Source organism: Cyprinodon tularosa, unplaced genomic scaffold (genome assembly GCF_016077235.1).
Source record: "Cyprinodon tularosa strain WSP-4 unplaced genomic scaffold, ASM1607723v1 ctg210, whole genome shotgun sequence".
Lineage (NCBI taxonomy): Eukaryota > Metazoa > Chordata > Actinopteri > Cyprinodontiformes > Cyprinodontidae > Cyprinodon > Cyprinodon tularosa.
In genome coordinates, this window is record NW_024038779.1 from 1711816 (window position 1) to 1735291 (window position 23476).

Below are 23476 nucleotides of genomic sequence, written 5' to 3' on the forward strand. Positions count from 1 at the left end.
GGGAAGTAGTGGAGTTGTGCATAGTTGAGTTGTGCCCACTGAAGCAGCTCTGCTAAAATTCACCCTCAATGACGAAATGTTTGTGGATATTTTGTGGCCACCAGGAGGCAGTGCAACCAATTCTTTAATTCTGGGGGCCAAATGGCTTTTTTTAAATATGGTTTGGACAGTTTTTTCTCCAAACTAAATAAAATTATCAATTAAAACCAACATTTAGCATTTCTCAGGTTTTTGTTTTAAAAATATTGGTAATTTATATGAGGAAAAATAAGCCAAAACTTAAGAAATCTGTAAGACATTGTAATTTTTATTCTTTAACATTATCTAAACCGAGTTACCGGTAGTTGTTTTGAATTTTGAATTATTCCAGTACTGCACAGGACAATGATAACTGTTCATGCTTTCCAAAGCTGGAACAGTGAATCATCCAATAACAACTGTCTCTTTAAAGCAAACCATGCACCTCATTACAAACATGGATGGCTAGTTTCTCTAACGTCAGGAACAAGGAGTATGCTCATTTATCATGAAGCTAAATATCAACAGATGTGCTGTTAAGACGAGAGCAAATAATAGCGAGTCTTGGCCAAGAGGGAATTAAAGCAAGATCCCAGATGAGACAAAACACCTCACTGTAAACAACAACTACTGTCTGCACTAAAGCACAGTCACTAGAGGCTCTGTTATCTTCAGAGTGTAAAATGCTGAAAATGTTGACGCCAAAAGAGTCGATGCATGATAAATAAGTAGCCTGGGAAAATCTTCTCAAGCTGTTCAAATGACATCATTGGCACAATGTCAGAAAGTGAGTAAGTGGAGTTTCTCAGGTCTAAAACATGAAAATGTCGACATTTCCTGAGTTCACAGTATTCACCTCTGTGATTTTGCAGCACTTACCCAGCATGGCGTTGTTCCTATTTACAGGCTTCGGTGGAGGCGGAGGAGCCTGCTTGGTGCCCTGAGAGGTGGGCGTTAGGGCCGAAGGTGAAGGCTGATGAGTATTGGTACCCGCAGAAGACACAGATCGAACTGGTTTGGAAGTCCCAGCTGAGGGGGAGGAGTATTGGATGGTGGGGTGATTGGATGGGGTTCGAGGTGGGCCGTCACTGCCAGGTTCAGCGGGGGAGCTCATCAGCCACTTGGGAGGCATAACTGACTGTTTAGGTGGCAGAGGTTCACGAAGGGTGTCCTGCAGCGCCTCTTGGTCAGGCACAAAATGGCTGTCTGACTCTACGAACACAGAGCAGCAGACAGGTTATATGTAATATACAGTTGTGTTTCAAAGTTTACTTAAAAATTTAAATCGTGACAGTGAGTTTGAATATATATTTACATATGCATACATTAATATGGGTCCTTTGATTATTACACAGCAGCCAGGGACATTTGATCACTAGAAATGAGTTGCATTTTTTACAGATTTTGCAGTTTTAGCATGTAAAAATATCTTAAGATATTTTCACTTTCTGTCACAATATAACATAATCTGATGAGGCATATTAGTCTATAATGCAAATATGAATGGTTTGATTTTATTTGCTAATAAGCAATTCTTGACATTCTGTGTGTTACTGATTGACTCAAACGATGAAGACTCCTCGTCAGGGTATTTTTTTTACAAACCAAAGGAGTCAAGGAAGCTCCATCACTTGCAAACAGTTTGTGTGGCAGCATTTTTCAGTGCTCAATAGGGAAATGTGACAGCCATTGTCATGCAGTGATAAAAATAACAAGAACAGCACAACATTAGCTGCAGTTAACACTAAATTGAACAACTTTAGGCTGTTTCATGGTGGTGTGAAGGATATCACAGGGCAGGTTGACCATATTTCCTGGCAGGATAAAATCTTGTAAATACAACCTAGTAACTGTCAGGTTTTTGTATTTGGATGACTAATTAAGCTAAGCTTAAGAGCTCCAGATATGAAGGTGTTACTGTGTTTTATGAATAGAAAAGTTGAAAGGAGTCTGTTTTTCCTTCTGTGTAGTAAGTTGGTGGATCCAGAAGGATGAAACGCATGGGCTTCCTGGGGGAAGGGGATGTATAAGATGTTGCTGCTGTGGACTGTATTTTACTTTTTCATTATGGTTTTTCCCGTTTATTTAGGTCAGGGAGGTAAATTATTTTTCATGTGGTCTATTTATTTATTTTAAAGAAGGTTAGTTCTTTTGAGACATTAGATAGTTTTCTTTTTTTTTTTTTTTTTGGCTGATGGTTCAGTCTGAAGTCATTTTGTTCTTCTTCATTGAAAAATAATTTAATGTTTTCACCATGGAAAATAAAACTACCATTTATTCTCTGGCAGTCTGACAAGGATGGATCATTTTCATGTTGTTGTCTTTTCACACCCCTTCACACTGTTTCTCTAAACTAAAAAAGATGCAGGCATTGAGCTGTTATAGGCAACATAACAGGATTTTTTAAAATTTCCTTTCCCCTATTTAGACTATTTTCTCAAAATTCATCACATAAAACCAGATTTAAAAACAGTTTCATGTTGAAATTTAAAAAGATAAGGAATAAATCTAATAAAAACGTAAAAATTGGCTTAAATATCTGACAGGAATGGCGGGTGTATTAAATGAATAAAAAAGAGAAACAAAATACTATCTGGGAAAGCTGCCGTTTACTGTTTAATATTGGCTTTTTTTCATTATTTTCATTCTATTTGAAATAGATATTTCGTGGCAGGGTTTTTTTTTGCTCTCATACATAATTTTAAAATACAAAAAAACTACGGCTGCAACTAACGATTATTTTGCATCAATTAATCCGTCAGTTATTTTTTAGATTAATCGCTTAATAATCTGATAGCCAAAGGTTCCTTAAAGAAGATTTTTTACTAAATTACACCAGGTTAAACTAAAACTTTTCCACTTGAGGAGTTCTGGATAAAGCATATTGACAGACAAACAAGTTCTTTTTTTATCTTAAATTAAAAATGTTTACATATATTTTTATAATTTTTATAAAATTACTGCTCTGAGAGGGTTTCTCTGTCAGCTAAAGGCATCATTTACAGTCTCTATAATACATTTAATTATTAATCGATTACTTAAAGAGTTGACGATTATTTCAATAATCATATTCATTAATCACGATTAATCCCATTCATTGTTTCAGCCCTACAAAAAAAGTATTGTGATGCTATTTCTCATATCCACTGATTGGGTTTTGTGATTACAGTCTCTTGAAAAATGATTGCTATTTCAGGCTTAGGTTATTAGGGTTCAAAATAGACATTGTAAAGCTACTTCACTATTGTGAGATTTTTAGGATAGATTAAAACTTAAAGAATGTAACATTTTTAAGTCTCTACATGGATGTTTCCAGGTGGGTATTAGGCTGACATCTGTTGCCAGTGCTGAAACTGTTCTTTGCCAGCACCGGTCAACCATGTCTCCACAGCTGGTCTAACAAGCGGTGCATATGTTGCAGTGTAAGCATATTCTATGCGTCCATGCCGAGCCAGACCAGTTTTACAATGTGGGGAAGTTGTCATGGGCTTGTGGCATAAAAGTTACATTAAAATAACACAAAAATAGACAACTTGCCAGACGCAATTACTGTTTGAATAATTTATCTTTAATTTATTCTAAAAAAGAAAATGCAACTGGCAGGAAACGTAAAAAGCAGATCCTTACTAAATAGCTTTCTGCAAAGCTCCGAACGTTACAGCTAAGAGCATAAGTGAGCAATTCTACAGCTGCACCACTCGAAGCACCGTCTACTGCAGCTCTTGTTTGAGAACGGGTATTATCTGGGGATCAGCTGTGAAGGTAAACAGTGTGGGCAGCTGCAATTACGACCACAAAAAGCCCACCTCCTTCTGACCAGCCCACTGCTGCTCCCAGGCCATTTCTCAAAGTCACAGCTCCGAGGTACAGAGCTATTTATTTACAGAGGAACCTTTATCAACATGACATCACCGAACCAAAGAGGAAATCATCCGGAGTAAAGCAGGAAGTCCAAATCAAGCACAGAGGAGGCAGAGAGAAAGAAAACCAGGACAGAAAGCGGGATATGTGATAAAGATAGAAAGAGAGTAGGAGAGGAAGAGAAAGGGTCGTCAGAGAGAGAGAGAGAGAGAGAAAAGGAAAATACAAGGTGAGATTTAGGAACAAGCTGCAAGAGGCACAAGGAAGGAATAAATTATTCCCATTAAATTAACAATTTCATTCATTACAATCCTTTTACATCATACAATTTTTAAGGATTTGTTGTTAGAAATATATTCTTTTGTCTTTATCCCTCTTGTACATTTTTTACATGTCCTTGTTACAAAGACAAACAGTCTATTTTAGAGTGGTTTCATTTGGTGTAACATCATAAGGGAGTTTGTAACTACAGTATGAATGTTAGATTGGTTTTCAATATTCTCTATCTCAGATACATCCTAAAAACAGTTTGGCATTTGATTGTATTTAGGAGTTTTTAATTTAATAGAAAGATCTAGTGAAACTAACTGCATAAATAAGTAACCTAACCAGAAAAGTGAGACAACGGATGTGTAATTTAATCTAAATACAGATGTTGAATGTACAGGTCAAAGATAATTTTATTTATCACATTAAAAGGAAAAGCAGTAAATTTTTTAGAGGTCAGAGTTAATAAAAAAACTATTATTATCTTCCATGTCCAGTTTAGCTGTTAGCTTTGTGTTTTTGGAGCCATTGTGAGCTCACAGTATGAGCATTCAAGAGCAATAATGGGTGTAGTGATCATGACAGATTAATTAGGAGAGGCGAAGGGAGGACGATCTGTTCTCTCCTGTTCCTGAATAAGAAGCATAGCTGGAGCAAGCCTCCTGGGAGCCGACAGGAGGCTGTCTATATCTGGGAGAACAGCACTATGAGCTGAGGAGTGACAGCAAGATGGAGGGAAAAAATACAGAGCTGAAGGTGCACCTCTTACCTTCATGATACGTCATCGAGGTCAGGTTGGGTAATGGTAATGTTTTCTATGATTTTCATTACAACACCTAGCTAGGATTCTATCATTGCAGTTTTTAGAACATTTTGGGCAGCAGGAGGGTAGAGACTTACCTCTGCGGGTTCTTCCCTCCTCTGCAGAAGCATGACGAGGGAGCGTTGGCTTCCAGTCCGCCTCTGCAGGCCTCCTTCTGCCATCCTCCGATGGGGCTTTCTGCAGCCCCAGTCTCCTCTGCCCATCGTCGGGGTGAAGCCTGCCCACCCGCCTGCCTTCATCCATCTGAGCGTGGATCTGTCCCTGCCAGGCCAAGTTGGATTTCCACTCACCATCCCCATGTGAACGTGCCCCCACCCCCCCACCTCTCCACCCTTCTTCATGGAGTCCAGCCCCCCTGGAGCACAAAGCTCCACGCCGGTCTCCGTCTGAGGGAGAGCGGCCCCTGTGGTCCTCTGGCTGGGTGAGCCTCCCAGGGTTCATCCTAAAGTCTGTCTCTCCGTGGTGCTTGACCTGGTTACCAGGGCTCCTCCCGGTGCCGATGACTCCTCCACCTCCACTGACTGGAAGTGTGTGGCCATTCTTAACGTAAGACTGTTTCACATTTTGTGCCTCTCCATCTGAAAAGGTTGAAACACAAGCAAAGCAATAAGTTAACATAAAACAGTAATAAGTGTAACAGTAGGTAAGAACAAACTGTTTGTCCTGCAAAAGGATGCCTGCAAACAGGGCGACAGCATGCAGACAGTGTCAAATAGCTGTTACCGTCATTATGACCTGTGACACCACTGTTTGTCACATTATATAATATCTAGTCTTTGAAATAAACAGCTAACTGTAATCTAATGTCTACCTTGGGTTAATAAAGCTTTCTAAATCTGAATCAGTTATACTTGCTTTAATTATAGCTCAGGTTGTAGATAGGGCTATGCTAAGTTTAAAATATATCCCTGTCTATAGGTGGGGGAAATCAAAGAAGAAGGCGCTAATTATCTTTTAGCAAAGGCCATGCTAGCAGCATGAACAGGGAAGAACATTCATTCCATCATTCATTTTCTTCTGCTTTATCCGGGGCTGTGTTGCAGAGGCAGCATTCTAAGCAGAGATGCCCAGACTTCCCGATCCACACACACTTCCTCCAGCTGCTCTGCGGGGACCCCAAGGCGACACCAGGCCAGCCTAGAGACATAGTCCTACCACATCCAGAGACTTAAGGTACTCAGGATGAATCTCATCCACCCACAGGGTTCTTGCCACCAAGAAGCTCTCTAACTACCTTGGTGACTTCAGCCTGGCTGATGGATGAGTCCGCCTCTAAAGGGCTGGTTATACTTCCGCAGCAGTGTGTCGCACTGAGCTTGTTGCAGGTATGATCCAGTAATTTTTGATTTATGCTCAATTTTAAAGCGTAGTCTGCACTATGTTTTTCCACGTCACAATGCAAGAAGGGCAATCATAAAGTAGCTGTGGGTCTAGATACGGCCCGAGGCGGTGAGGAAGTGGGGCAAGTTTGTGCGACAATGGAGGGACATGAGGGTGGAAAAGAGTGGGGATCCAGGTGGAAAAAGGGTCCCAGCGTTCTCACGCACCTCGCTCTTCTAGATGGTCCATCTTCACAAGTCGTTTTCCGCAATGGCGGTAATACAAACAAAGCAAGCCGGTAAGGTACCAAACAAGAGATACGCCTAGTGTAGAGCGGATGTAGATTTGACCAATCAGAGGCCTCCTGTCTGCGGCACTGTCTGCGGTCACCTACAATTTGGGAGAGGTGCAGCAGAGTGTCTGTGGAAGGGGCTCGGACGTCTCTGCGTTCATTGCGACACCCACAAAAACGCACGCTTGGCCTGCCGGTACCTCTCAGCTGACTCCGGAGTCCTACTAGCTAAAAATGCCAAGTAGGCCTCATTCTTCAGCTTGACGACGGAGAACAAATATCCTAAATTCACACATTTTAACATTTATTTGATGCATTAAAGCTTTAGCACTGATCATATTAAAAACACACACCACAGATTGAGGCTTATAGTAGCTTAGATCTATTTCTGAAAACAAAAAAGGGGAAATTACAGTGCATTTTCAATATAGGCAAAAATTAAGCATTACTCAAGCATTAAAAGCCATATGCAGGTTTGTGAAAACAGAATTAGGATTTTGAATCTTTGCTTATTTGAATCCTTAGCAAACCTAAAGTTGATAAAGGAAGGGAAACTCCCTGAAAGTTCCCCTATTAAAAACAAAATGAGGCGTTTAGATGTTTTTCTACTAGCCAAGAAAACAGAGATGGACCGCTTCTTAGAGCAGAGACCCTCTTTACTCTGTAAAGGTAGCACTGGTTTCAAAGTTTTTGGCAACGAGTCAAGGAAGGGTAAAATAAATGGCTACTATAGAAACTAACATAATCTTATTACCAGTGTAAAAACAAAATTTGCATTTTTATGTTAAATTTTGTAAAATGTAAAATAATTTTTCTTGCTAGAAATAATTATTCAAATAGAAACTGCTAATAAAACCCTGTATTTACATAAATTTGTTTTTATACTTTCTCTAGTGTTTAGTGCAATAATAACAGGAGAAAAACTGTAGTCAGGCTTTAACAGTTACTCAGAAGGAATCATGACTGATCAGTTATTAAAATAATTGTCAAATTATTTAATAATAAAATAATTATTAACTGGAGTAAACTGACTCTAAAACATGCTATTTGTAAAAAAAGAGAAATGATTAAATTATGCATTTAAGATAATAAACACCTTGATTGTTTTCAAATATTCTCTTTCAAGAAGTCCTTAATTGGAACAGTTTGGGTAAATTCTGTAAAGGTTCATCTGTTAATCACCTTTTGCTATCTGATTATATGGATAAATTTAAATTAATTAATCGATTAGAAAAACAATAATTAGTTACAGCCTTAAATTTTATTGACATCTTTTATGGATCTGATTTTGAGGTACTGAAGTTTCTTTCTTAATATGTATATGCTAAGAAATATAGTAAAAAAAAAGGAATTTGTATCCAAAAGAGAGTAATGGAAAACAAAACAACCTACATAAATCAGTGTTTGTTGATGTGATGCAGAAGCAGCTGTAGGTTTAATGAATGGGCCTCAGCGCTAGCGGGGCCAGCAGAAAGCTTGCACACGCCCCTCTTGAAGCTATTTTACTGCAGGGCACAATTTGTTCCACTTTTCCAAAGCTCTGGAGAGGGGAATGTTATTTTAAACTTATATCACATTAAGATAAAAAAACAGCCAATACGTTTCCTTGTCTTAGTGAGTCTCAGACACCTGATGGATGCTGTTCCTGCGACAGTGTACTGGTGACCTAACTGTAGTGTCTGTGATCGCCTCTGGGCAGCTTCTGTCAGAAACAGATATGGCTGTTCAAAGATTTCAAACGAATCACAGAGGACTTCCTACCATTATCTGGGACCTCCTTCAGCAGCCCTTGCTCTATGAGCTCCTGTCGAGTACGTCTTGTCGACATCTTTCTCTCCAGTTCTGTAGAGAACAAACACAATTCAAATAAACAGAGAAAAAACAAAACATACGGCAGCATTAAGGTAGGAACACACGCTTATGACTTGGTTGAAAGTTAAAAGTAACCGATATGAACAGGGAGAAAGGCTGGGTGGAGACCGTTCTGACCCTGTCCCAAAAAAGGAGCTTAGTTACAACACAAACCTTCGGATGTTTGAGTGAACTGCGCGCTGCTTTTCTTCTTCCGCCACTTCCAGGGTTTGAAGATCTTACCAATGGTAGAAAACTTGCCTTTACGCTTCGGGGTAAGCGTAGTGTCCCCCATGCTGCTCGCCTCTCCCACCATTGTGCTGTGGTGCTGCTCCGCTTCATCATCTGAAAGCAACAAATGGTAAAGCGTAAAATTTCAAGCTACAGCATAACGGGAGGAACTGTGACGTCAGAGCAAAGGCCCTTTAACAGCAGAGATGCATAGAGAAATCAGCTGGTGACAGGAATCTGCTGAATTACTAGCCCTGACTGCTTACCAGCCGGATGGAAACTTATGAACACTTATTCACAATAATAATAGGAGTTCTTTCTGCAGCATAGGCAGACAAATCAGTGGTTTTTATCTGTTAGAGAGTAAGACTCCTGGCAGATAACAAGAAGGCTCAACAAAGGACAGTCATTTCTCTTCCTCCAATTAATTCCTCTGTCTTTCCTGGAACAGGATGGATCTAAACAATGTGGCATCCTTTTAAAAATCACAACCTTTAAAGTACAAAATTAAAAGAATTAAAAACATTATTTTAGCTTTTAATAATGCTAGTCATTAGCATGCAAATCCCCTTGGTTATTGAACATGGAACTGGAACACACTTTATTTGGGTTTGATGCAGTTCCTAACAAGAATACAAAATATATATGGTGTTATTCTGGACTCACTGTTGTCCAATACATTAGAATTTATTTGCTCTTTTTCAGCTGGGATACAACCATTCTAAAAATCTCCAAATGAATAAAACTAGAGGAGTCTTGCAGTAGTACGCTGTGGCTCGACCAGCAACGCCAATAGACAACCACTGTAATTAAAGCAGACTGTAATATTTCCTGTTTTGCTCTAACCTTAGAACCCTGTTTTTCAGGGGTTGCTCTCCCATGCATGGTGGGGTGTCAATGCCTCCAGTCATAAGATATATAAGAAATAAGGCAAGAGAAATATTTTCAGTGCTATCATATATATTAAATATTACCATTTTCAAAGGTAAAATAAGATTCAATTAAAATCAAAATCAGCAGTTCAAGGCTTAACTGTAGGAGACTGATAGGTGCATCTTTTAGTAGACGTCATGTTTTTTTTATTTCTATCTGGATTGAGCGACTGAGCTTTTGTAAAACACACTGTCTCATCATGGCTGATATCATGTTTCACTGTTCTTGGGCACTGAGTGTGCTTTGGGAGGGTGATGCTGAGAGCTTGTGGACTCCTCCAAAGAGCTATCGTTAACACAGGACACTGCTGCTGGCTTTAAGCCAGCTTTTCTCACTGTCAAGAGCTCACATTCCTGAACTGGATGGAGACTAGTTCCTTATCAGCACTTCAGGCCTTGCTTGGTGCAAAAGACGGGCACACAACTGATGAGGCAAAAAGCAGCAGAAAAACACTGAAAAAACACATGATACAGCTAACGTTCAAGAAATAAGAGCATTTGTTAAAGAACGCTGCTCACCACGGGATGTTAATGAGGCAGGGAGCACTCCATCAAATGACACTGCAGTAATGGCTAAATATTCTGGGATGCAAGACTGACAGCTCCATCGAAGGAGTGCTGAGCTCAGGGAGAGCTTCAAGCATTAGGTTTGTGTAAAGGCTGCAGCTGCAGCATTGAGCAGACATAATATTTACCACTGGAAAGAGAAGAGAGTGTAAAACTCCCAGCGTGATGCACACACAGGATGTCTTGGCGTCAACAGGCTGATTCCCACAACAATACGCAGTAAAACAATACCATTGCAGGTCACTTGGTAGATGACTAAAAAGCCCCACAAAAGCAGAATAAGAACATTGTTCTTTCCTACAAGGAAAATCTACATTTCAAGGATTCGGGTTCGTCAAGGAATGACATATAGCCCCCCATCCAGGGTTTGGTATGATGAAAGATTGCTGAAAAAGGATTCAAATCCATTTCAGAGCCAAAACAAACTCTTAGGTATTTGCCATCACTTCAAACAGTAAAGAAACAAATATTTTTTCAGGACAGAAAAGTTTTGGCCAGTGACTGTTATTATGGACAGACTAAGTACAGGAGCCCAGAGTTTCCTGTCTGAATAGAGCAAAGAGTAATGTGTCTGGCTACTGCTGGCTAAAGATAAAGCTAAACCATCTTCTCTAAGCTGACAACAGACTAATTAACCATGTATTATAAGCAAGTTATACTTGAATTACAAAAGATTACAAGAGAGCAGAATGCCAAAACTGAACCAACCTCTAAAGATAAGCACTTAAATTTGGCTTATAGTTGTTATATATATCTTTTCTCAAATATATGTGTGTCAAAATATTTAATGGTATATATTCTACTGCCCATTAATGCAACTAAAGCTACTGATCACAGAAAAAATGGACAGACAGGACAAAAGACCATGCCTCCACTCACTCCTTCAAGAGACACCAATTAACCTTCACACAGGTTTTCAGACTGTAGGAGGAAGCCAGAGCAAACGGACAGAACCCACGCAGGTAAGGGGAGAGTATGCCAAAAAAAGAAAGTCATTATTGCTTTGTTGCTGAATAATGCAATGATAATACTAGTTAATATATTACCCACTTTTTCTCCATGCTCCACTTTGTTTCCATCTCTAAGATTACCCATCCATCTACTGTACATCGGCTGTCAGTACCAAAGGAGGTAAAGTCCTTCCAAATGGCCAGGCACTTACTTAGCAAGCAGAATATTCATGTATAGCACCATAGTATACATTATCACAGTGCTTAAATATAAAATTATCATATTAGTGAAAGTCAATGGTATTACTTCAGCAGCATTAGGTATCAGTTTTAATTTGGGGTTTTAAACCAAATCAGTTCAATCTAAGACATTTTTCAAAATTGTTATTATATGTATAACTAAATTGTTATTATATGCATAAATACCATGATTGTGTAAAAGTGGCATCGTCATTAAAGGTTACTATGCAGTGAGAGTCTCATACCTCATAAAAGATTGAAATCTGCCAATTTTCCTTGAATGGATTAGTGATCATCAGCAAAAAAAAAGATGTATTTTTTTCATACTCAATAAATGCTTCAAAACTAAGAATTTTCCCTTCTCTTCCAGTTCTTCAAATGGATTGACCAAAAATGTTTGATTTGGAGATTAATGATAAAGCTGACTGAGAATCTTGAAAGAATAAAATGTATTCTATCATTATAATTATTTAATTCCTTAATCTCCTGTTGATTCAAAACTACTCCCTCTAAAAAAAAAAAAAAAAGATTGTATTACTTTCTTTTGTTTTGCTTTTATGTTTTATATAGAGTTTGGTCAAAATGGCAAACAATGGCATGCAGGTCAGAACTCAAAGAAATCCAGGGTCGGCAGATCCTTGCTAAAACCGGATCCTGATCTACCTGGAAGTGCAGTGTTAAGCGTCCAGCTTCCATGGTGGTGGGACCTGAAACAGCATGCCATGAGGAAGCAGGCAACATTCAGAAATCCAAAATTTCCAGCTGTCCTGTGTGTATCCCTGGAACCCAATCAAACAGGAGGAAAATCCAGATGAGCATGTTCCAGCGGAAAAATTAAAGCATAGAATATCCAGATTCAAGGAGCAGGAAAATCCATCTCATCTCCGCAGGCAGGAATGTAAGGATTTGGAGAAGCTGCTATTAAGCATAGGAAAAAGCAGCTTCTCTGTGATCCAGCTTGGATAGCGTTTCACACACAGAGCAGACTGCTCTGTCAGAAACGCCTCTGATACAGAGGCTCAGCTGAGCATGTGAAGCAGGATAAGAGCCGTGCCTGCGCACACGCTGTGCAGATGACGACTGTGCAGGAAAGCCAGTCCAGCAGGGTTCTGTTTGAAAAAAATCCCTGACAACACGCATTCAATAAAATGTGTCAATCCGATGCTGGAAAGACTAAAACTATCACTTGGATACGCTAAAAAGAAATTAATATTTCAATGAAAAATTCTCCAATTTGTTTCCGTTGAAGTGAGAAGTGATTCAGAGTCTGGTGGTACTGAGGCTGTCTGTTCCTGTGAGTTTGAAAATGGCTGTAGATGGGATAAAAAGAGCTACAAAGAGAGAAAAAGTACAGGCGTGATTGGTGGTGGTAGGGTACTGGAAACGCAGTCACACAATCAGGGTGGAGTGCCATTTCCTCCCCGAGAACAAAGACTGCCTCTTCCCCTTAAACTCAACACAGTCGACAAGAGAGACGTAAAAAAACAAAAAACAAAAGAAAAATAAGTCTGATGAAATAAAAACACAATAATAATATAATTTAGGATTTTAGAACACAAAATATGTTCTATACTCAGAAGCTCTGACAAGATGAGGCCTATCAGTCAGAAAACGTGGGAGTCTGATGACGTGTGGGTGGTTTCTCTGGCATATACCATTCTAACACTCTGTCAAGCATCTTCTCGAGAGGGCGAGACTGGACAGGTAATGGTGTGGCATAAGGAGCTAAAGGAGCTTGCTTTTTAGTGAGTCTGGATGAAAAGCTTATATAAGACACCCAAATGCACTCAAAGAGTCCTCCATCTGGGAAATACCTGCAACTTTACAATAACCCTTAACCTGGCAGGGTAGATAATTACATTTTATATACTTAATTTAGCACAGTGCTTATAATCAATGTTACTGGATCTTGAGGAAATTACAGTAATTCACGACTTTAAGGCAAGATTGTGTCAAAGAAATACCAGTAGGAGAACAGAGTCATATTAGTTAGCTTATTTATATGAACATGTAATGAACATTTCAGTTTGACAAATTCCTTTTACCTTTATTTGTTGGCGACTGGTGGAGTTTTCTCCAGGGGGGGCTATGAATTCAAAATAGTTGTACACCAAAAACCAATGAAACCTATACAAAGGTATCACACCATTATATTTATATGAATGCCAAAAACAAAAACATTATAAAAACACATTACAAAAACAAAACATAATTTCATGTGCAGGTTCACTTTTACTTCGTGAAGAGAAATCTGTGTTTTGCATGATCCAATATTATCACAAACCTAAAAAAAAAAAATAATGTACCAGTTTAATAATGGACAAGCTATTAGTCAGCCAAATATTTTTTTACATATAAAAGCTATTTATCTTCTGAGGATGCATTTATTTAAAGGGGAACACAGTTTTTTTTTTTACATTTTGCCCTTGATTTTACATTATTACATCATGTTCTACTCACCCATATGAGTTCTATTGTCATTTGGAGCTGTTCTGAAGATATTCGGTTAGGTTATATCCAAGAAACGTCTTCCTATGGGTGAACGAGTGGAAGGTACAAACTAAATTGTTCATAATTTATTCTTTATGGTACGCCAGCATTCATAACATGTAGGCTAATCACTGTCCCCCAGACATCCGTGGTTATATTTTTGATATTTATATGTTTTAAAAACAAAGCAGCGCGTGTATGACGTCATCCACACGTGCCAACTACCGTTCATTCATTCTGTCCGCTGAACTGCTGCTAGTTTGACTCACATGCCTGGAAGATGTCTAGTGCTACAACCACAGATGATCTCACTCTCGAAATGGAATTGAACGATTCATATTAGCTAGCCAATTGAATAGAAGGGGTAGAGCGTACCCGCCTGTGGCCCGGGCTGCCTGTCACAGCTCCAGTCCGGTTACCAGTTACGCACTAAATACCATAATATTAACACAAAAGGAAAACATAAAAGACAATAAAGAAAATAGATTTATGTTTAAATCCAAAGCTGAAAAAGTTAGCTCCTGGAAGTAGCGAAGGATCCCATTTCCGGTGTAGATCGCGCAGAGACGAGTGATAAAACAGAAAAGATTTTAAGGCATTTATTTTCTCAGGAAATACATTATTAACCCTTAACACATTGTAGTTTGGGACACTTACTATTGTTGGGGAGGGAAAAATGTAATTTAAGGCCTTTTTAACAAAATAAAATTGAGGGCGACCTGGATGTATATCTGGATGTGCATGTGCAAATGAGCTGATGGGGCATCCACAGGATCGTGCTTCTGGGACAGATCGGGTAGTGACAGTGGTGAGCAAATACACTTCCTGTCACCTTGGGGCGCCGGAGAGGTGCGCAGACTGCGCACCGAGCTCTCCTATACTTCTGTATTGCAGAAGAGCTACTGTGCATGAACAACTTTTAACGAGAGTCTATAGGCAAAGATTGTTGCGCCCTAGGGCGGAAATACGTCAGTAATCTGACGAAAAATGGAATGACGCTTTACTACTTATTAAACATAAAATATCTATCTTGCACATCTTAAAACATATATATACTAATTTATATTTAGAAATATTTTAAATTGTAATTTAAAATAAAATTCTAAAAAAAAAAAAAAAGTAATTGATTTTTATTTTTATGTCTTAATCAGGGTCATTGGGTGGGGCGGTGCCCGAGCGCCCTCTATTCGCCAGCCGCCACTGCCTTTATTAAACCAACAAATTTACTTTATGCTACAGTTTAAAAGTTTGGAATTAGCTTAAAACATAAATGAACAAATTGAACGAGTCTGAAGACAGTTACAATGGGTAATTCTACTTTGAAATTTCCATTAAATTTCCATTAAATTAGATTTTAGATTATTCATTTTAGATTCATCGTAAATGACTTAATTGATGGATGGCACTTAGAGTCCCTCCCCCCAAAAAAACAACAGATTTTGTGTGGCTATTTTCTCATCATGGAATGTTTTTATTATGAATAAGCTGTATTACTTTTTATCTGGGGACCCTTATAAATATAAGATCAACGTTGAGTTCCAAGCTTTATAGAGTAGCCCAACAAAGCCTTGTTCTGGCTTAGAAAACATGCAAATTGAACCCAAAGAACAGGTTCAACCCTTAGTTATGGGGAGTCATTGAGGTCGTTGTTGTACTGGCCTATGCCTCTGAAAAGGTTGTCGTTTGGCTCATTGTTGGCCTGGCTAACCAGGTGAGATGTTTTGGTCCCCCTTTGTTGCTTATAATTCAAATTCTAATGCAGACATTTTTAATTGAAAAAGCTTCCTGCATGGGTAGCAGGACATCTTCAAACTTGGAAACAAAGTCCAGTGGATTGTTTTTTAACTTTTTTGGAATATCAAGGAGAGGCTCGGACTAGAGCTGTTTCTCATCTCCATCAAGAGAAGTCAACTGAAGTGGCTTAGACATGTAAAAAAAAAAAAAAGAAAATTAAAAACCTGGATGACTGAGAACCTTCACCAGCATATGGCTTAGACATCTTTTCCAGATGCCCCCTGGGCATCCCTCCCTCTGAGGGTGTTCCAGGCACATCCCATGGTGAGACTGCTCAGGGAACGGCCCAGGACACTTGAAGAGACTATGGGCCGGATTTATCAAGATCCAATTTTGCGTGCAGTAATTTGCGCTTGAAACTGGAATTTTGCGCGAGGGGCTGAACCATGGTTTGCGGCTGATTTAACAAGAGTGATTGCGTAACTGGTGGCAGGTGCAAAACTGTTGGAGACGCCCTATTTAAATGATGGTTTTGCGCGTTTTGTGGTTTGCGGCAAAGTAGTTTTAAGTTTGTGCAAACTAGTGCATTAAGAAATGTTAATCTTACAGTGACACCCCCAACCCCTCCAAAAAAAAAAAAATTATATATATATATATATATATATATATATATATATATATATATATATATATATATATATATATATATATATATATATATATACATACATACACACACACACACTTTGGTAACCTTTATTTCCTAAGATGTTATGTGGCTGAATTTCTACTTCACTGCAGTAAAAAACAAAAAAAAAACAGGTCTTTTGTATTGGCCTGTAGAAAAATGCACATACCAAATGGCTCACAATGGGACTGTGGATGAGATGACTACGCATCCCCGCAGCATTGGCATGTTGCTCCATAGGCGCAGAGGTCTGGTTTCTCCGTTAGGGCGTCAGGGCGACATGGCATTTAGAACGTCGGGCAGCACTTCTGAAAAACGAGATTGGGAGATCCCAGATGCAAAAAAGTGCAATGTTGCAAGGAGTTTTGAGATATCTGGTATTGCGTGGGTCCTCCTTGTGGCTGGCTCCAAATCCATTCGGAGTTCCCCCAACAGCTCCAAAATGGCAATGCTGGATTAACGAAATGTTTTGATGATCGTTTCCTCGTTCATTCCAAAAATATTCACACGGAGTGAAAAAATGCGTTCTCTGCGTCTCCTTGCTTCACTTCCATGTCTCCTTCTTGCGACAATAACCGCTGCCATGTGTGCGCAATTACGCATACAGACCATTTGCACCATCTTTTGAAACGTGTTAAATATAGAGTCAGATACCGTTAGCAAAATTGCTTTCAGGTTTAATAAATTACTTTGCGAGTGCTAAATTAATATATTTACATGTTCTCCTCCCACAAGACACACTTTTGCGTGTAAACGCCCCATATTGCATATTCATTGCAGAAAAAGTACTAAATGGATAAGAAGCGCTATTTAGCACGTTTCAAAGACCAAATCCTTTTAGCACGCTGTTGATAGATCAGTTTGTACATTTTTTAGCGTGCGCAGTGAAATAGCTCACGTTTTTATACACGCAAACCTTTCATAGATCCGGCCCAATGCCTCTTGGTTGCCTGGGAGAGCTTTAGCCTTCCCCCAGCACAGCTGGAGGAGGTGACTAAGGAGAGGGAAGTATAGAAGTCCCTGCTTAGACTGCTATCCCCATGATCCCGTCCTGGATGGGTGGATAACGACGAGAACCAGTACCTTTAACCTTATGCAATACACAATATGTAAAAATAAAAAATAAAACATGACCCTGAAATTAATCCCTATGGAACACCTTTGGACATCTTTGGAGAATTAGACTCATATCTAAGTAAAAAAAACTAAGATCTAAAACTAAACCCCTTATAAGCCATAATCATTCATACCTACAGAGCAACAAGCATAGAGCAATTTCAGCCTCACGCATGTTAAGGATGACATAGTATCAAGACTAGGACTGAAAACATGAGTAAAGGTGTAGCTGTGATGTTGTTTGCAGGGCTCAGAAAACAGGAATTTAAATGAAATCCCAGAAGACAGTTTCAGATCAACTGGGTTTAATGCTTCATGGAATGCCTTAGACTAGAAGAGGAGTGAAAACAAATGGGACTATTGATAGGACAGTGGGAGGTTGAAAGTGATGCCAAAGGAAAATAATTTTTTTAAATTTCAAATCATGTACTGTGCACTGTGACAGGAGGTTAAATGTACACCACATGCATGAGTGTTTAAAAACACTGCTGAGCTTCATACACATGATCCAATGATTTAACATTCCTGGTGAACGTGAAGGAGGGGAACAGAGAGAGGGAGAGAGCAGGCCATGCAAAGATGATTACACAATCTTCAGCCCCCCCTCTCTCCAAGATGTTCAAAGTCTTTGAAAGCAACATCAAATAAGGGAACAGATTTAAACTGCGTGTTGGCGAAGACGAAAGTAAATCCTGTTCTTTGACAAAGTGAGCCCTCAGTAAGGTCAAAAACTCACCGCAGGAGTTGTGCTGTTGTAGGTCCTGAGCTGGGATTTCCACACGAAGGCTTTGTCCCATGATCCAGCCCCTGAGGGGCCTCTACCTGCTCTGCACCAAGCACCGTGGGCACAAACCCAGACAGATCAGCAGCTGCACCTGCTTTCCTTCTTCTTCAAAAACAGCACTGTCTCTTTCATCTACTTTTACTCAATGCCTTCCACTTCAGTCCTTCCCCCTGTCCCTCCTTCTTCCAATCTCCTTAAGACTCTCCCTCCCTCTAGGAGCTGGACTCCCTCTCCCCCACACTCAAGGACCCTCCCTGCTTGGCTCGCAGCACAGATCAGCAGTCCCCGAAGGATGCCTGCCATTCCAGGGAGAAAGACGGGTTATGTTTTTAATTTGGCGTGCATACCGCAGTATGCAGGGTATTCTGTAGATCAAGTTGTGAATGTAGACGCCAGGACATTTAAATGAACCAGGGAAAGTTGGAAACTACTTTTTAGTTCAAGTAATTTTCATGTATTAAAATATGCATGTAAATAAAATTCAATTACCAAGTATTCATATTTCCTGAATTTTTGTTTTTCTCTCCAACAAAGATACCACAAACATTAAGGTCATTTAGTGGGTTTTATGTGAGAAGCCGACACAAAGCAGTCCATTATTGTCTATTTAGTCGAGGCTGGCTGGTTTTTGTTTTACCGTATACCTACAAATCTGCAGAGTGCGGACTAGAGATATATAACTCATAAAAGAGTAATATTGGAAACAAAAAACAGTCGATGGTTGACTTTTTTTTATCAAAACGGACCAAACCTACAGCCGAGGCTACGGTGGAATCATACGCTCGTTTGAATTACCTGGTCAAAATTCAGGCTCAAATCAAAAATAAAATTTGGTAAATCTGTGAGCTGCTGATTCACTCAAATTGACTTAAGTTTATATTGGTTTTAGGAGAATACTGAGCAAAATAATCAGTTTCTAAATGTGCAAAGCTGGTAGAAACAAGTTACTAAAGGCCTGTAGCGTTAATTACAACTAAATAATGACTCAGGAAAATTGAATACAAACACAGAACAAACTTTTCTCTTTCTTTTTCATTTTCTTTCTACCAAACAATTTGAGGCAATTAAGTCTAAATAATAAAATCAGAATAAAAACTATTGAAGTTAAGCCGCTGTCACACCTTGACGATTTATCCAGCGCATGCCTGACGTCCAAGATTCTTCTAAAATGCTGACATGCGCTGAACTTTCTCTGTAAGGGGTGGACTCATTTGTTCATTTCAATTTGCATGTTTTCTAAAGGCTTTGTTGGACTACTGTATAAAGGCCATCAACTCAACGCTATTTCTGACATTTTCAATATAGAAAGCTTCCTGGATGGAAAGTGAAATATCTTCAAACATGGAAACAAAACCCAATGGATTGTTTTTAAACTTAATTGGAATGACTACGACCTGGATGACTGAGAATCTTCACCGGCAACTTTCTATGTGTTTTTTCAATTTTGGACATATACATGATTAGTATTCATAATGACTCCAGAACTTATGTCCAACTACAGCCTAACGTTGATATGTGTTGGAGATAAGTTCTTAATAAGTTATAGTTATGCACACGTTACTCATAGGTTTTGGATAAGCAAGACACCATGACTTATGAGTGACTTACTCCAAAAGTACGTCAACGATTAGATAACTTACCTGTAACTTAAGCCCCACGTATGGCATATGCTGGCATACGCCAAAAACATTTTGAGCATGTTTAAAATTTTTCAACATACTTGCTGTATGTCAGCGTGCTCATAACTTACACAAAATTGACCCAAAACGTATCCAACATGTGCCTGCGTTTTTGCTGGTTTTTGTTGGATGTCAGGCATAGGCTGGCTAAATTGTCAAGGTGTGACAGGGGCTTTAGTTATTTAGACGTGACAACTTGTGAGGGGTATAAATACTCGTGTCCGTTTACTGCTTTTGTGAAAAATGGTAGGGGGCATTTATTATACTGCTCAGAACACTTTCATGTCCTCTATGACATTTCTAACAGGTTTAAAGAAATTATTGTGACTCTGAGGCACATTTGCCAAGGAAAACATTCTGTTTTTAAGGCAAATGCAAAATTTAAAAAATTGCGAGAATAAGAAGCTGGGCTCTATGGTTCAGGGCTTGGATTCCTGTTGAGGTTTGACTGACCTCAGTAAACTTCACCCAGCTTTCCCATTGAGGGGTCCAGTTCACCAAGCTGTCTCATTCTGCCTGAGCAGACTCAAGGTTTCAGGGCATTAAGGCTGCTTCTTGAGCTGCCTATAAAAAGCAAGATCTAAATTATTTGGAATTGCCCCTGCTTTCTCCAGGTGTCTAAAAACCACCCTTACACCCGGTCAGCATCCAGAGAACTAAGCCAATCCGCATGAGCCCAGAACCGTTTGCTGACCTGACCTGGATAACAGACAGTGCCAGGCCATTTTAGAAAGGCAACCATAGAAAAGAGGAATCAAACTTTAGGGATTCAAGCTGAGGTGGGGTAGTTTGTAGCATTGCAACCTTCCAGCAAGAAGGTCCTGAATTTGATGGGTCTGCATGGAGTTTGAATGTTCTCCTTGGGTATGCATGTGTTATCTCTGGGTACTCCGGCTTCCTCCCACAGTCCAAAAACATGACAGTTAGGTTAATTGGCTTCTCTAAAGTCCCCTTAGGTGTGTGTGAGAATGGTTGTTTGTCTCTGTGTTGCCCTTCGATGGCCCTGCGACCTGTCCAGGGTGTACCCCGCCTCTTGCCCTTAGACAGCTGGCTGAAGATAGGCACTAGCACCCCTCGTGACCCCGCTCGAGATAAGCGTCACTGATAATTGATGGATATTCAAAGAGTTTTGAAAATTGAAGTTTCACACTGCACTGAAGGCATCAAAACTATGAATTAACACATGTGGAATTATATACTTAACAAAAAAGTGTGAACAATTGAAAATATGTCTTATATTCTAGGTTCTGCAAAGTAGCCACCTTTTAATGTGTTTACTGCTTCACACAGTATTTACTGGCATTCTCTTGATGAGCTTTAAAGGAATAGTACACCCAAAACATGATTAGCCTTCATTTTCTACTCACCCCCATGCTGAACAACACTCTGGAGTACTTTTTTGATATCTCAATTGCATCTGGAGATCTGGGAGGCTTCTTGCTGTCTGCTGACATTCAAATAATGGAGGTCTATGGCGCCCGAGGCAGAAAGGTCCATAAAAGTCCACAAAAAACGTGTCAATATTCCTCCATACTGCTCGTCCAATGTATTCCAAGTGTCCTGAGTGGGTAGCATCCAGAATTTACTCGAAACGAAGTCATTTAGAATGTTTTTAGAGCATAAACAGTAGTGTATAGGATTTCCTGAAAGGGCGCACATGCGTGTTCACGACGCTACGGAAGCCGGCAGACCAAACCAGCGCATTCAGCTCGGCAAAGAACTCACGCTCTTCCTCAACACTGAAGTCCTCAGACATTTTTCTTTCGTTGTTTCTTTCTTTGCACAGGTAAACAGCACATTTCTTCTTCTACGCTTGCATTATTGGCAGAGCAGACGCTGAATGCGCACTTTCATCTGGTTTGGTCTGCCGGCTTCCGTAGCGTCGTGAACGCGCATGTGCGCGCTTTCAGGAAATCCTATACACTACTGTTTATGCTCTAAAAACATTCTAAATGACTTCGTTTCAAGTAAATTCTGGATGCTACCCACTCAGGACACTTGGAATACATTGGACGAGCAGTATGGAGGAATATTGACACGTTTTTTGTGGACTTTTATGGACCTTTCTGTCTCGGGCACCATAGACCTCCATTATTTGAATGTCAGCAGACAGCAAGAAGCCTCCCAGATCTCCAGATGCATTTGAGATATCAAAAAAGTACTGCAGAGTGTTGGTCAGCATGGGGGTGAGTAGAAAATGAAGGCTAATCATGTTTTGGGTGTACTATTCCTTTAAGGGGTAGAACCAAAGGCCTCCACTGCTTGCTAGGTTGGCCCATTTTACATGGACGCGCTTGACGTCACATCCACAAAGGAGCGCGGGAACTTTTTACCCAAAGTACATTCAGGGAAAATAGGCTACAGGCTTATAGGTGCATCGGCGCTGAACTAATGAAGTGTCAGTCTGGACGTCAAACAATGTTTTACTCATAAAAGGTCAAATAAAATGGCCGATCTAAAAATATTTTTCAGTAAAATCTTACCGGACTATTGATAACTCTTTAAAACCTAAAATAATTAAAATAAAACAACTTTAAATCAAGTCCAGCTGTATTTACAAAGCATTTTGCATTGTCACAGGAACCAAGTGCTGTCCAGAATGCATGAGATAATTAAAATGAACTGATGCAAAGACACATGGAACACTGAACCCCAAAACACGTAAAAACAAAACACATAACCGCTCATATAATAAGAACTAGCCTAACAAAGTGAAATAAAAATTTCACATGGTTTTAAAAGCTAAGGCAAAGTGATGAGGTTTAAGAAGTTAACCCTTGTTATGGGAACACTAAGGAGTAACTGTTCAGCTGACCTGAGAAAGTGCTATAAAGGTATAGCCACTCCGACAGGTATGAAGGAACAAGTCCATGGAGGCTCTTAAAGCAGTTCTAAAGAACTTTCAGTATTGGTGTGTTTGGCTCCCCCAGTGGCCAAAAGCTGTATTGTTTTGTCTGAAGTAAGACAGCATTTCCCATTAGAACCAACACATAGCATGGTAAAATCCTTATTTCCCGAATGCCTGCAGTTGGATTGAACTAAATTTCTGTTTCCAGTGGCTGTATGAAAAATAAATAGCGATGAGGTAATTAATCTAAATGTGGTGAAACAATATCATAAGACGATGTTAAAAATAAAAAACGTTTAACTTTGATTTTGAACCATATTTCTGCACTGCCATGAACCCCTCTCGTCCCTCAGCAACTGATGTGCCTTGAAACTGACAAATATAACTTTATGTTTGATGAGTTCAGAGTAAACGTATAGATCCCAGCAGGTAGTCGAATTGCCTGAATGTCAACCCTGAATAATTTGAAAAAATATACAAAAAACATACATATATACCCTCAGGAAAACGTAATCGCATCACAGTCTGTCTTTATCATGATGGGGAAAGTGACCCATGCCGGTCAGCACGTTTGTAGTCATTTTGTGTGGCAGGGTTACTGCCACCCTCTGTTGGTCAAAGTTATATGACGCCCTGATGCCATGCCAGAGGTGTCATTCAACTAGTAAGTGGATTTATATTCACAAAAGTTATGAAAATATTTTACGAAGGTTGAAAAGTTACTTAATGTTGGACTAAAACTAAATAAAAAATTATAAAAGTATATTAGGTTAATATAAAAAAGC

At 39.5% G+C, this 23476-nt stretch overlaps 1 protein-coding gene across 6 annotated transcripts in view; it reads right to left on the reverse strand.

Annotated features, from left to right (window-relative positions):
• phactr4b (phosphatase and actin regulator 4b) overlaps positions 1-23476 on the reverse strand; it is a 53851-nt gene that overhangs the window by 10398 nt on the left and 19977 nt on the right. For 3 of the 6 annotated variants that reach the window (XM_038285411.1, XM_038285409.1, XM_038285410.1), the window contains 4 exons: positions 8607-8777; positions 8343-8423; positions 5047-5547; positions 898-1230 (listed from right to left, as the gene is read on the reverse strand). In XM_038285411.1, the coding sequence (XP_038141339.1) occupies positions 898-1230; positions 5047-5547; positions 8343-8423; positions 8607-8777 (1086 nt within the window). Of the gene's footprint in view, positions 1-897; positions 1231-5046; positions 5548-8342; positions 8424-8606; positions 8778-12015; positions 12330-18116; positions 18340-23476 lie in introns of those variants that run through there. The other 3 variants (XM_038285407.1, XM_038285412.1, XM_038285408.1) reach the window with 3 other exon arrangements.